Source organism: Bactrocera oleae, chromosome 6, assembly GCF_042242935.1.
Source record: "Bactrocera oleae isolate idBacOlea1 chromosome 6, idBacOlea1, whole genome shotgun sequence".
NCBI lineage: Eukaryota > Metazoa > Arthropoda > Insecta > Diptera > Tephritidae > Bactrocera > Bactrocera oleae.
The window spans coordinates 18,340,459-18,355,927 of NC_091540.1; the positions used below are offsets into that span (position 1 = coordinate 18,340,459).

A 15,469-nucleotide genomic window follows, 5' to 3' on the forward strand; every position below is an offset into this window, starting at 1 on the left:
TAATTATTATTATTATATATGTAAATAACTTGTGGCTATAGAATTTGCGCAAAACGTGCACTGGGTTTACAATGTTTCATAGGCTTTTACCTTCCACCCCACCATTAGGCACGTTTTCCTTAGTATGAACGGCGATTCTTGTCGACAGCCGTAGTCATAAAATGAAATTATTCGTTATTGTTATTGTTGAAGCCAAGTATCAATAAAAAAAATTCATTCGGTTTTAGTTATTTAGATTACTAGATTGGGGAATCAGTCCTTAAAATTTTAGCAAATCTTTACATTCCGTCATCGCGTACGTAGCACGAAGCATACTCAAAAATCGGAGGATTCAAAGACTTAAAATTACGAAAATTTTCTGCTCGTTTAAAAGTGTGTTGAAGGAATTTGAAACTAGATATATAAACACTCAAATATTACAGCAGAAGAATGGAAAAAGAGGTGAGTTACAGTTTAGAATATTGTGATTCGTGTGATCGGTGTGACTCTTGTGATTCCACTGTGCTATAAGAAAGTTCCAAGCCAAAGATGTGTATTCAAAAAATAATGACAGTAATGCGATTTGTAAACATTTGAGTGAATTTAAAATCATATTCTAGCCAGTTAGTGGCTTTGCTTTGGTGTCGGACGAAAATCGTGCTTCATCATTCCTTGTGGACACTCGTCGAGTGTATGAAGAATTCCGCAATAAGGTGTTGCTTTACGGTATTGTTGAGCAGATAATAATAATTGTCTAACATTAAATTCAAGTGAGTTGTTGCTTTCACAGGGTAATTTTTCTCCGAGAGAGCATAATACAAACCTTTGCCTTCTCATAGCACCTATTCGTTTCTGATTCCATATCTAGGGTGGAATGAGAAAAAGATAGATGAAAAGGAGAATTATTGAAGGAGTGGGAACTCGTGAAAGGAGTTTTCTCTTTAATTAATGTTTAAGCTAACGTTTTCTCAAGGATATACATATGAATGTTTGTAAGTCTACTTCTACTTCTTTAGCTCAGCCCAGACATTTTCATTAGTAGTGGTATAAAGCACACTTAACCTCAAATTAATCCAAATTACTATTTTACTGCGAATTCATGCTATTTTACAACAATAGTCTACAATTATAAACATTGTGACTTATTATCTGTTGCGGAAACGGCAATAAATTGATTTTGATACCTGTACTCGTATATCTACTTACATACAAACGTCCACTCGAAAATGATTCGATAGTATTGTCAGTGCGGTAATTACTTATATCTAAGTCTTTTACAATTGCATACTTGTGGATCAATAATTCAGTTGAATGTTTTAATAAAATATGTATATAAAAATTTCTCAAAAGACAGAAAAGGTCAAAGAAAAATATTATTACAAATTAATTTTGAAATTGCTGTTCTCCAGATCTAGACGTCAGTGACATCTGTATAGAAACTCCTAAATAGAGGCTTGAATCAATCACAATCACCAATCACACTATAAAAATAGTATCGTGAAAAGATCGCTATGAACGGTGTTGTGTCAAAATAGCACCATTTTATTATGAAAAATCGAACTTTGTCAAAAAACATGTTTATCGACATGAACTAGCCACTGTGTCTAATATTCATAGGTATGTTTAAAACAAAATTTTCTATTTTTTGTCCACTTTACTTCCGTTTGTTTGTTACGTTTTCTGTCGCCAATGTTTCTCAAATCGAACTCAGCTTCTATTTGTTTATGTCAGTATATGTACAGCATTTATACCAATTTGTAGCTCGACTCCCCACTTGTCCGCTCTTAATAACAAAGTTATTCATTTGAAGTCATTAAATATACCACGTTCAGTCTTTTATATTCATACGAGTTGTTTGTTTGATAATTCATACTCTAAATTCTCGCGAAACGAACACAGCCTACATTTGATTATACCAATTGATATATATATATATATATCTACATATTTATACCAGTTGTTTGTTCGTTGATTCCTTCTCTACTCGCTAAGTTTGAGCTTTGTCCGCATGCTAAAATAGAAAAACATTTAGATATTAAGTTAGTAGATTTATACTAGTTGCCTGTTCGATTCGCCACTGTTCAAGGTCTTGCCATTCGAAACAGCTATTTTTATTTTGTAAAATAACTTTTCTATGCAAATGCTCATTTGTATCTTTTTACGTTGTAGATATGTACATATGTATGTATGTATGTGCACTGAATGCTTGAAATTCCTCTTAAAATTCGTAAACAATTATACATTCGATGTAAACAAATGCATAAGCTGCACAAATAAATAAATACTACAAACATTGATAAAACTTTGACATTTTCGAATGGAAAATAACAAATTTCGTAAACACTAGAATAAAATAAAAACAAGAAAAAACGTTCACTTCGGCTGCACCAAAACTATAATACCCCTTACAAGTGCATTTTATTTTCATAAAAAGATCTTTATTCTGATTTTGATGGATCAGTTAGGATGGCAGTTAGAAACTATAGTGGTCCGATCTGAACAATATTCTGGAAATTGTAGCGATGCCTTGAATAATAATCTATGCCAAATTTCATTAAGGTACCTTGAAGATACTTGAGTTTTCCATGTAAGCACTTGATTCCGAACGTTCCGTTTGTGTGACAGCTATATGCTATAGTTGTATATATAGTTGTCCGATATCGGCAGTTTCAACAAATTAGCAGCTTATTGATAAGTAAAAGACGTGTGCAAAATTTCCGACCAATATCTCAAAAACTGAAAGACTATTTCGCGTATATACAGACGGACAGACGACCGGACATAGCTAAATCGACTCAGCTCTGGCAAACTTAATATACCCTGTTCAGGGTATGAAAACAACAGTTTTAAGTGCTTATGCTTATTTTAATAATATAATTAAATTAGTTTCGGACCAAATAAAAACATTTGGAATAAAAGTGACTAAGAGCATGTGCACTTCTTATTTATTGTATATACGTTGGTATGTAAGTATGTACTCATCAACTAATTTGCCTTGAGCAGAGATTAAAGCATTTATTTATGTAAAATACATACACTTGCATTATTATATGCATATAAATACATATACTTATGTATAGTAAATATGCCTAAATTTTATATTTAATCTGTTATTTTATACAAGTATCTACTTAGATTGACACTAGTAAAGCATTATTATCAGTTTCAGTACGTACTCATACGTACGTATGTATATAAACATACATACTACAAATGTACGTTATATAAAAAAAGTTTTTATACCTAAAAGTGACCAAAGCAATCAAGCGCTTAAAAACAAATTAAATTTTAAATGTGCATAATTTATCACACCGTGAACCTCCCTTTATAATACATACAGATGTACATATAAACAATCGTCGATATGTATGATAATTGCGAAATATTTACACAACTTGTTCTACGCGACAGCACGTGTGGGCATTAAAATACATAAAATATATTAAAGTATTTACAAAAACAGCTCTACACAAACATACTTACAAACAAATTGACGTCTATCATACAATATGCTTACGTTATAAATTTTGAAGTGCCAACTTGTTCACGCCCACTTTTTTAATACCCTTTAAATATGTATGTATGTATGTACTAATATACATAAGTATATGTAAGTATATATGGGATGAGGTGACTATTTATTATTCATCAAGAAATAAAAATAATAATATAATCGTATCATTAACAAGCCGCAATAAAATTCAAGACAAATAAAATAGAAAAGTAAAATATGAAAAAAAAAATAGAAATTGTACTTTGTACTCAACAAAGTGTTGAATATTGCATTTTTGTTATTGTATGTACATTGCTACCCAGCGAATGTTGGCATACACAACTGTTAACCGCAATAAATTATAGCGATAATAAATGTAAATATCGCACAACAACAAGTTGAAATGTAATAGCGACAACGAAATGTTGTTAAATGTTTAGGAACTTTTAAATACTTTTAAAATAAGTTTTGAAATTTTGTAGCATTCGAGTTTTCTTAATATATAATATATAAATCTAAAAAATACATACATACATGGACATATGTAAGTAAGTAGTATATCTTCTAAAACTCAAATATTTAGAACCTCTCATCAAGATGTTCTAACTGATAGGATATTATGACTAAGCTTATACCTTAGGTGTTGCCAATATACCAAATACTCACAAAAATCCAAAACCTCTATAAGCTCCGTAAAAATCGGGAAGGACCTCTCCGAGTCGTTCGATGTAAGACGAGGTTTTACACAGGGTGATTCGCTCCCGTGCGCGTTCTTCAATATAATGCTGGAAAAAGTAATACGCGTCTGAACTGCAATGGCATTATCTACTCTAAAAGGACAATGCTAATGGGGTACACAGATGACATTAACATCGTAGGCCTTAACAACAGAGCCGTACTGAAGGCCTTGTCCTGCCTAGAAAAAGAAGCGCAAGAGATTGATCTTGTTGTGAACGAGGGCGAGAAAAAATATCTGAAGGCTACACATAGCTTTCTCCCGTCTTGCGAACTACGTCGCTGTTGGCAATTATAAATTTGAACAAGTAAGGAAGGGCTAAGTGCAGATGTAACCGAACATTTTATACTCTCGCAAAGTCAAATGGTATACTCGTTTGAGATTTCTTTGTGGATTGACTGATATTTTCGGTAGAAGGTCAACTATAGGCACTGGGGTCCACATATTCAGTACCTAGGGGCTTGAACAGTTTTGGTTCGATTTAGAGAATTTTTGGTCACAAGGTGGCATACTTTAAACGTATTATTCACGCAAAGTTTTACGCCGATATAATCATTGTTGCTTGATTTGCATAGTGGAAAGTGAAAGAATCAAGTGGTATTTAAAATGGTGTCATATGGAAAATAGGCGTGGTTGTAATCCGATTTCGCCCATTTTCGCACTATGACATAAAGACGCCCACTGTATAATTTTGAACGCGGTTCCTATAAAGTCATCTTATACCATCTCAGAGATAAAATTTAATGTCTCTGACGTATTTAGTGCTTGATTTATCGCGCTTTTAGTAGTTTTTAACAGTACCGTTATATGGGCAGTGGGCGGAGTTGCCACCCGATTTCAACTATTTTCACACCGTCAATAGTAGTGCTAAAAACATTTGCTTCTAGTGAATTTTGTTATTATAGCATTAGCGGTTTAGGAGATATGCACATTAAACCTATTAGAGGCGGGACCACGCCCACTTTTTAAAAAAAAGTTTTAACTGCAGATGCCCCTCCCTAATGTGATCCTGTGTACGATATAACAGTCTTGTATCTTATTGCGGAGCTTAGTTATGGCAAGTTATTTGTTTTGGATTAATGGCGTTTTGTGGGCGTGGCAGTAGTCCGATTACGCCCATCTGCAATACCAACCGTCTCACGGTACCAAGAAACATGTCTACCAAGTTTCATAAAGATATCTCAATTTTTACTCAAGTTAGAGCTTGCACGGACGGACAGACGGACGGACGGACGGACGGACAGACAGTCACCCGGATTTCAACTCGTCTCTTCATCCTGATCATTTATATATATGTATATAACCCTATATCTAACTCGATTAGTTTTAGGTGATACAAACAACCGTTAGGTGAACAAAATTATTATACTCTGTAGCAACAGGTTGCGAGAGTATAAAAATGAAGGATTTTGTCTATATTGGGACCAACATAAATATCTCAAACAATTTAGGTAGGCAATTGAGAAACATATCCCTTACATGCTCGTATCTATCCTGTCCTATCGTACGCCGCAGAAACATGGATAATGACGAACTGAAATGAGAGAGCAGAAGGAGCATTTAAGATAATTGTTCTACGCAAGGTCTTTGAAGATTCATCGACATAGGGATCTGCCAACACTTGGGTAACCTTACTTGATATGGAATTAAGCTACTTCATTATCAAACTCCTTTGTGAGACTGGTCATAGCGAATCGCTGAATATGGACCTCGCGTACGCTTAGCAGGGGTTGGTTTACGAGGAGCCTCTGCGCGACTGCGAGATCCTTCTGGCCTAAAGTGGAACGTAGGAAATCTATTGAACTACTTGCTCTCCGGAGACACTGTCGAAACTGACATTAGCCGCCTCATCAAATTTTTGCTCGGCTCAAATCCCTTCGTCGATTTATGAGGGTCTTTATGATTATTTTTATAGGAGCTCTAGGTACCACAAAACAGCCGGTCCTGTAAGCTGTCCAAGTGAGATCCCTTGTAGGATCTATATTTTAACCTAACTTAACCGAATCTATATCTATGAGTATATGTATGTTATATTTAGTTTCAAAACATTAGATGACTTCATTCTTCATTTGTCCCAAAAAGACAAAATGTTTGTAGAAGACTAAGTTAAAAGAGGTTATTCCATTCTATTATCAAGTTGATAACGTTTACTGAAGACGTTTCTAGAAATATCGGTCATTTGATGAGATATATTATAGAGATTCGCAAATAATCCTTTTCTGACAATAGTAGGTATGTCTTTACGTCGAAAAGGGGTTGAATCGGATTAATAATTCCCTTAGCTCCATATACTTAATAGAAAGATTTTCGAACTTCCGGTTGACTTTATAATGCATACATCCGAGGTGTGTTCAAAGGAAAGGGGGAATTTTGATTTTCCGCGGGTTGCGAACATTCGATAATCGAGATTTTGTTTTTGTTATAATCGGATACATATGTTTAACATTTGCTTGCATTAGGAGCCAATTTCGATTATTAGTTTGTTTTTGACAACACAAGAGGTTAGTCACGTTTTTGTGTTCTCTTCGATTTTTGACTTTTAAAAGAAGTGGATAAAACAATATGTATTAAATTTTGCGTTAAAAATGGAAAAAAGTGCTCCAAGGCACTTGAAATGTTGACTGTGGCATTCGGTGAGTCTACTTTGTTTCAAAAAAGTGTTTAAAAGATGACGATGATGAAACATCGAAACAGTGAAAAAAAATTATCTTGTAAATCGTTGAATCACTATTAGGGAAGTTGCAGATGATGTTGACATATCAATGGACTCCGTTGCCATGCCATTCTATTTTCTCGAATGTTTTGGGCATGAATTGTGTGGCAGCGAAATTGCTAAACCACCGTATTCACCAGATTTGGATCTGTGCGACTTTTTCCTATTCCCAAAACTGAAGAATCCAATGAAAGGAAAGCGTTTACCACAATTAATAAGATCAAGTCAGAATCGAAGAAAGAGCTTCGAGTATTGAGAAAAGCGTTGACACAAGTATTTTATATGTGAGGAGGATTACTTTGACAAAATAGGTATTGATGAATAAACAAGTACTTTTAAAAAAAAATTCAAAATTCACCTTTTCCTTTAAACTTACCTCGTATATCGGCAAACACATATGTGAGTTATCTTACTGAAATTGAAAAGGCGTGTTTTGCTAATAATGATGTATCGTTGCGCTTTATATATTTCCCCAGCTTTGATCCTGGCAAGTTGCAAGAGTATGAGATGTTCGGTTACACCCGAACTTAGCCCTTCCTCACTTGTTTTTTATTTGCAATTATACACATATACATACACATTTATATTACTAACTCTTATCAAGAGTTCTTGTTATCTAAATATGCCATTATTCCAACTTTACTGGATGATTTCTTATTTGTAAAAACAATTTATTAGAGGCTAAATTGCTTTGTTTTGAATTGCATGCAAATATTTACATACTTGATATAAAATGCGTATAAACTAATTAAACCTTAATAATGCAATACCTTGAAATAAACACGATTTACATTCGAGTGTCTACATATACATATATAAATATGGATATATATATATGTGATATATACATATATACACATTTTTGAGACATTTACATAGTAATGATATTACAGATATACACATATGTACATATGAAAGTGCCATCACTTAAAGCAGTTCACATAAAAAGGAGGTGTGTACTTGTTTAACTACCATGGATTCTGTTAGAGCTACAAGCATGATTTGTAAAACAAGTTCCGCTGAACTTGCTTTAAGCAAAGCTTGTTGTATTCAACTTGCGTGTAAAGTTATTGTTGTACAACATTCTATGTTCGTAAACATAAGTAAGTGTATTACGTGTGTTAAATTATCTTCATGTTTACGCAATATATACCTACATACGAATAACTATATGGTGGGTCAAAAAAAACAAAAAACAATATTTATACTCTTACAACATGTTGCTACAGAGTATAATAGTGTTTTTTTTTTACTTAACGGTGGTTTGTATCACCGAGAACTAATGAAGATATGGAGTTATATTTACATACTATATAAATGATCAGAATGACGAGACGAGTTGAATTCCGAGTGATTGTCTGATTGTCCGCCCGTCCCTGCAAGCGAAAACGTATAAAGCACCATAACTAAGCTCTACAATAAAATACAATACTGCTATTTAGTACAACGACTTGCATTAAGGAGGGGCATCAATTGTTGAAACATTTTTAAAAAAATGGGTGTGGCTCCGGAGAGAATTCTGTTTTGATAATAGTATGCCTGTACGCCAAAAAAGGGTTTAATCGCATTAATAATTCCCTTAGCCACTATTTACTAAATTTTCCAACTTTATCTGCATATATCGGCGAATATGTTAGTTATCTTAAGGAAATCGAGTGAGCGTGTTTTTCTAGTAATGGTGCGTCTTTATGTATATAATGGATTAAATCGGGGGAAAACTTGCTCTATCCTACATTGTAACTAATATCAGCATTTTCAAATTTTACTCCTTATAAAAATATTGGTGATAGTATGCGAGGTACGTTAATGAAACTCAGAGATCATATTTTGCTGTTAATAATATGTACTAATGCCAGTAATAGAAAAAATCCGGTCAATACTACCCCTATATCCCATATACCCGTTATTTAAACAAACCTTATGCCGAATATGTCGGTGTGTATGAACATATTTAATAAATTGCTTGAAAATATGCTCTCGAGTAAACCCAATGATTCCGACATCCCAGCTGTCAAACCGTTTAGATTGGTCAAAATATGTGATATTTTAGTGAAATTAAATTTCCTTGACGTTTTGCACATCATCTCAGTGATATAAGTATGTATTTCAAGTATTTATGACTTCTTTTGAAAATCATTCCTTAAAGAAAAAGTTCGTTTAAGCACTTTTCGAGAGGTTACTGAACTTTTGAGGTTGGAAATTATCTAAAATTATCTTTATCGTCACGAAAATAATAATTTGTTTATGATTTATGCTCCAAAATTTTGATAATTTAGGTATATATGTACATATGTATGTATGTGTTGTTGTAGTTGACTTTTGCATTCTTAAAAAAAATAATATTATTGAAGACAAGTTTTTGAATTTCCATCTGGATAATTTGTTCTCTTTAGAAATATTTAGTATCATTTAGCTAAACTTTACTGTATTTAGATGTACTTATGTATATCATAATAAAGTCGAGTAAACCCAGTAAACGATCAAGTTTCCAAGGAAAGGGGTCTTTGACCGCAACTTTGGCAAAATTCGACCTTAAGTGAACAGGTAAATTTAAAAAAAAGCAACACCTGCGCGAAAAAAATTGGTATATATGTATGTACCTACATGTATGTAAGTATGTACACTTGTAGAAACACACATTTGTTGATGATAAATTATTTTGGGTACGCAATTTTTTCGATTTCGCCCGGATTCGAAGTTTTAGATTATCAATAAACACACTTATAAATATAATCTTACTTAAATGTATTTTTTTATCTATTATATATAGCTATGTATGTATTTGTATATATGTATGTACATACATATGTATATGGTATTTCTATAGAAAGATGAAGAGAGCGGTTCTGCTTGCTAAACTATCAAAACAAAATTTTGCTCACTTTCACATTCGCCGCAACACAATAGCTGTATGTTCAAACAAGTAAGTATGTATGTAAGAAATTTGTTTTTCTCGGTGAATGAGGTAATTAAATGCACCGTGTACATACATATATTATTTAAATTAAGCGTAAAATAATATTGTTACGGTAAACAAATTAAAAACAATAATATTGTCATAAAAACTTGTAAACAACCAATGTGCAAAAACAACCTGGATGAGTTTTACCTGCTTACATATTTTGTATAAATGTAGATACATACATGTGTATATAATATATATGTATATGTTTATAAGTATATACATACATATGTACTTATATCTATAAACCACACATAAACTTGTTCACTAAAGTGATAAAATCAAGAAAATTTTAGTTTATAGTACTTGTATTCCATTTTCATTCTTTTGCATTGTATATTTATACATACATATATAAATTTTTATCGAATCAATAATATGTACACACATACTTATATCTATGTAAGTACATATTTAAGTATATGTAAATATACACAAGTGATCACGCGAGTATATTCGTCGTCAAAGTAAAACCAGTTCAAGCTGACATCGAACGATCTGCAACAGCTGAAGGCGACTGATGGCCGCAAAAGGGAGAGAGAGAGAGTGAGAGAAAAACCACAAACTGACAACGATTATCACCGCTTGTTGAACAATACAGAAGATCTTAAAAAGTGGGAGTGTACAGTTTTGCTGTTGATGAAAACTAAATGCCCTAGTCAAAAACACACACACATATACAAAGTCAATAAAAATTTATGTGTGCGGCAATAGATGTCAAACTTGGCACGATACGTGGGGAAGCACGTGTTTGTGCTGCTTTTGGGCGCGACACTACATCGAAATTTTTTCTGCTGTTGTTGCTGATGAATGTTTTGTGCAGTTGAATATTTTGACCGCAACTTCTTGCTAAGCAATACAATTACATACGTATGTAAGTACTCTGCATGTAAATACATACACACATATAATTTGTGGTATTTGTGAGCATTGTAATTCCAGTAAGATCTTTAATGTTAAGTGGCCGTAAATAGCAATGAAATCGCTACCAGTTCTTCGATTTCAGTACAGTTCATCTGTACACACATACATACAGCCATAAGTATTATGTATTTTTGTGCTACTATCTACATTTTGCTCGTTAATTTCAACCAGCAGCGTTGTCACCAACCAAAAACTACCTTATATTTGTTATTGATATTTAATTTCTCACCTCATTTATTTGCGGTGACAATTTTTGTTTGTACATACATATGTAAGTATGTACTCAAATGTGCGAGCATGTGTATGTAAATAACAGCGGATACTGATACTTTCATACATACATACAATGTTTTCGCTTTGTTCTCGTTCGCTTTTTTACTCGGTAAAGTCACAGCTGTGTACGCACCTCGTTCGGGTGCTTTGTTTACCAGCTGTACAGTGTGTTAAAATGTAAAATGATTTAATAAATTATTTTCAATTTTAATATTAAATTTAAGGTCTATGTATAGGCTGAAAAGTCCTTGACCTAACAATGAAAACACATTTTTTTTTTAAATTTAAATATATATTTATTTTTCGTAAAATCGCCATCTCGAGTGGAGCCTTTGTTATAACGGACTCAAAAATGCCGATAGGTACGTAGCTTGGTGTGCTTTAAAATTGGCGTTTCCAGCTTCACCACTTTATTATGGTGTATTCTTTTTTATCGAATCATATTTTGAACTTGTAAAAGAGGAAATAGCTATAGGGTCAAAATCTGGATTACCTTATTTCGTAATTCCTCTAAATTCTTTATAACAAATATGTTTTACGACTTCATTGAGAACTACAGTTATAAATTGTAGGCATTAGTATTATTATTAGTTCCTGTGTAATGAGATCTCTTTTACCAGACACAACAATTCGTTATATGTAGAATAGGTAAAGTAGTAACAAAAATTCAGCTAATTTACTTTGAGTACAGTGACTTCAAAGGTCATGTAGAAGAGTGTAAAAACGCCGTTATGGTGAATGGCCTTCAACAGCCTCAGTCATCATATTTCAAAGTCCAAAAATAGAAAAAAATTTCGTGATTAGAGCTTGAAAAAGGAACACGTACGATAAGTTTATAGCTTCCGTATACCTGATAAGATGAAATTCATTTCGTTAATACGTGAGCAGTAACAAAACATACGAGTAAAAGTTTGATGAATTCTATTATTTTGAACGTTTATTTTGATCACTACAGATTTAAAAATAATTCTCGGCGCTAAATAGTTTTCCTCTGATTATCAAACTTCAGTATTAAGTATAATACTATGATTATGCAGAGCATACACAATTATATAATCAAATTATTACCGATAAAACGAAACGCTTTGCTCTAATATGGTATTGCTCTAGTATGGTTCTTCAGGTATAGGTACTTCATTCTTAGGACATCGACAGATTTTACAAGTGAAGTTACTTAATTTAAAATAATTGGTACTTTTTTTAAGATCTTCTTTAATAAAAAAGTAGTCCATAGAACTACTGCGCTTTCTGCCATTTATTTAGCGTTGATAGGGAACTAAAAATCTTTGGACCAAATGCTAAAGAATTGAAGCCATTTACTATTGTATGTAGGAGCTAAACAGTACTTAATTAGTTTGAAAATTTCTGAATTAATTTGAGCTGTTGTAAAACATTTACGCACTTAAAATACAAAAGTGACGAACATCCGAACGGTTTTGGTCACCACTTTTGACTTATCGGATATACAAATGTATGTATGGGGATTTTAAACCTATAATCTTAAAAAGGCCTACTGTGAAAACTGCATGCATTAGCCTCTTATTTGTTTACCTCCGATTTTCCACAACCAATTTGTTATTGTTTTCTTTCAGTATGTGTTGAGACTCGGCAGTGTACGGTTAAGTCTATGCGCTGTGGCGTGATTACGGCAGCGCATTTAATGACTCCGGCGAACACACACATACAAATGTAGAAACATACTAATAAAACAGCGTTTCCTGCATTCTTAGTATAGATGTTTTACATAATCAGAAATAAATTAAAAACAGAAACAAACAAATTCTTTAAACTCATTGCAAATTAAAATTAATGTTAATGTATTATATAATGTTGTTATGTTAATTTAATTAAATATATTTATAAAATATAAGCATGCTGCTTTGAAGAGCGCAAAGAGCAGAGTTTATTTCGCAGTCGAAAGTGAACAGACACGCGTCGTGAATCAATAATTTCACAAATGCTTAAATATTTATTGTACTAAATATATATAAGTAGATATGTATGTATGTACATATGTGTGAAAAAAATGTATTAAACGCGTGTTATTACGTTGCAAACACGCGAGCGCAGACAATCACGCTGATTTTGACGTCTGGCTGAATGTGTTTTTAAAAATTTCACAAACTCGTTTGTTTGTTGCTGTTGTTGTGACATTTATGCCGACTTGTTCATGTTAACAGCATTGTTAAACACGTGAGTGTATTTATTTGCAGAATACGCACGGTTAATAATTTGCATTCGTGTGGAAGTGCTGCTTATTAATGTTTAGGTATGTATGTTTTTTAGTGACGCATGTAAACAAAAACAAAGTGAGTGCAACATAACACCACTACAAAGTCAGTGGAAGCTTTAGACCTTCACATAAGCAATTTGCACACACACAAGCGCAATATTTTACATGCACACATACACATTCAAGAAAAGATAGAGAGAGAGCGCGCGCGTTATATGCCGACGACGTCAACGCCAACGTCAACCGCATCGTAATTGCTTTTTGTCGTGCGCTGTCAAATGCAAAAGCAGCGAAAGAAACCGTTTAAATTGCGACTGTGCCTGCTGTACGTGTAGCAAAACGTTTTTCAATTTGTGGCGAAAAAGACACACAATACTCGAGTAGAGGAAGGACCTCGGCGCAAACAAGGAGAAATATTCATTAAAAATTATACAAATTTGTTAAAAAATGAAACTTTTAAATTATAAGAGAGAGTTAGTAAACTCAACAGTTTTCAAGTGCTAATGAAGCAGACAACATATAACGGCGAAACTAAACTTAAAGCAATGTGCGCTTGCAAATACAAAGTGAACGCGTAGCATAAAAACATTTTTTAACCAAAAATAAATCGAATTTATTAAAGAAAAAACATCTAAGCAACTTGCTAGAGAAAGTGTCAGAATATAATCTAAAGAAATATTACAAATAGATGTCTAAACATAAAATGTGCTAAAAATAAAAGAAAATTTTTTTTGCAATATTCTAAGAAAATTCGTACGCCAAAATAACAGTTGCGCATTTCCGCTTCCGCTTCACTGTTTGCTGAACTAATTGCTTGCGTATCTTTAAACAAGGCGTAACAATTATCCAACATTTCAACTATTAATTAATATTTAACGTGCTAAAGATAAATTGTCAAACAAAACGCGAAATGTCTGTGCCAATGCTGTTGACCCGTACAAACACTAGCGCCTCCTTGGGCATGGAGCTGACCGAGTCGCTGTTGCTGGACGAGCACATAACAAGTGTATGTATTGGAAAATTTCGTAATTTTTTAAACATTATTTAATTTTTTGAAAGCTAAGCATTTAGGTGTGTTGAATTGTTAAGTATCTATAACCTCTATTATGGGGCTTGAAGGTCGAAATATTTTTAAAGGTTAGGCTGTCGCTCGCTGAGTTTGTGTACACCTGGTGTTTAAAATGTACAAAAAAATCGATTTCACAAACGTAAAATGCGCCGAACACTTCCTGCTGCAACAGCTGTCCTTTTCTCCGCTCGGATTTTTGATTTCTTAATTATTTTTGTGTTTTCAACAAAATCAATCGATTGTCTGCCGCCGCAAAGTAAAGCTCTCTGCTAAACCAAATACACATGCTCAAAAACACACAAGTGTATACATTGTATTCTTTATCAGACTGTTTAGTGTAATGCTGCTCCTTTGTCTCGTCAGCTGTGCGCGCCCTGCAACTGGGCAAACCCCTAGCTTGGGCCGCGCATTTGGCATAAAACAATTTTATCTACGAGTACGTTTCTCAGGTGACGTCGTCAGTGTCATCATTTTCATTGTTTATTGTGTTTACCACACAGTTTTGTGTTGCTTGTTTTTGACAGCGCGCTCTACTCTTTGTTTGCGCTCTCCACCATATTTCTTGTGCGCTCTTTTATATGTTTTATAGCAACAATTTCGCCGTGCTGGCAATGTTGTCGGTATGCCCAGTTCTTGCTTTTATTTCGCCTATATTTCGTGTATTTTTGTGGCAACTGTACACTGTGAGATATTTCTGTGTGCAAAGGTTCAAAGTACAGTTTAATCGCAAACGAATTGAATAATAAACGTTTCCACTTGAATTCGATGTGCTGTGTTGGCTACTTGGACAGGCCGCTGATTGCATGAGCTCCTCAATCTTTTTTGCATCAGCTGTGGATTTCTTAGAGCATTGAGTAGTTTAAGTACTTCTTTGAATGCTAGAGTTGCAGTAATGTAGTAATTCAATGAATTATGCGTCTGTAATTGCTAGTAATTATATTTTTTGTGGCTTCTATACTTAGATACAGAAACTGTAGCTGGAAGTAAGGTGTTGTAAAGTATAAAATAATGCATAAAATATATTTTAAAGGGTTCTTACGGTGTTTTTTTTTTAATTAAAAACTTCTTTTTTTTCTTAAATTGGTTA

The 15,469-nt window shown here is 33.4% G+C and overlaps 1 protein-coding gene across 4 annotated transcripts in view; it reads left to right on the forward strand.

Moving 5' to 3' along the window:
- The first annotated feature begins 290 nt into the window (after positions 1–290).
- LOC106616280 (glycerophosphocholine phosphodiesterase GPCPD1) overlaps positions 291–15,469 on the forward strand; it is a 31,238-nt gene continuing 16,059 nt past the window's right edge. Inside the window, exon 1 of one of the 4 annotated variants that reach the window (XM_014232864.3) lies at positions 291–441. In XM_014232864.3, coding sequence (XP_014088339.1) covers positions 430–441 — 12 coding nt within the window. In that variant the 5' untranslated portion in view covers positions 291–429. Of the gene's footprint in view, positions 442–13,044; positions 14,320–15,469 lie in introns of those variants that run through there. The other 3 variants (XM_014232863.3, XM_014232861.3, XM_070112013.1) reach the window with 3 other exon arrangements.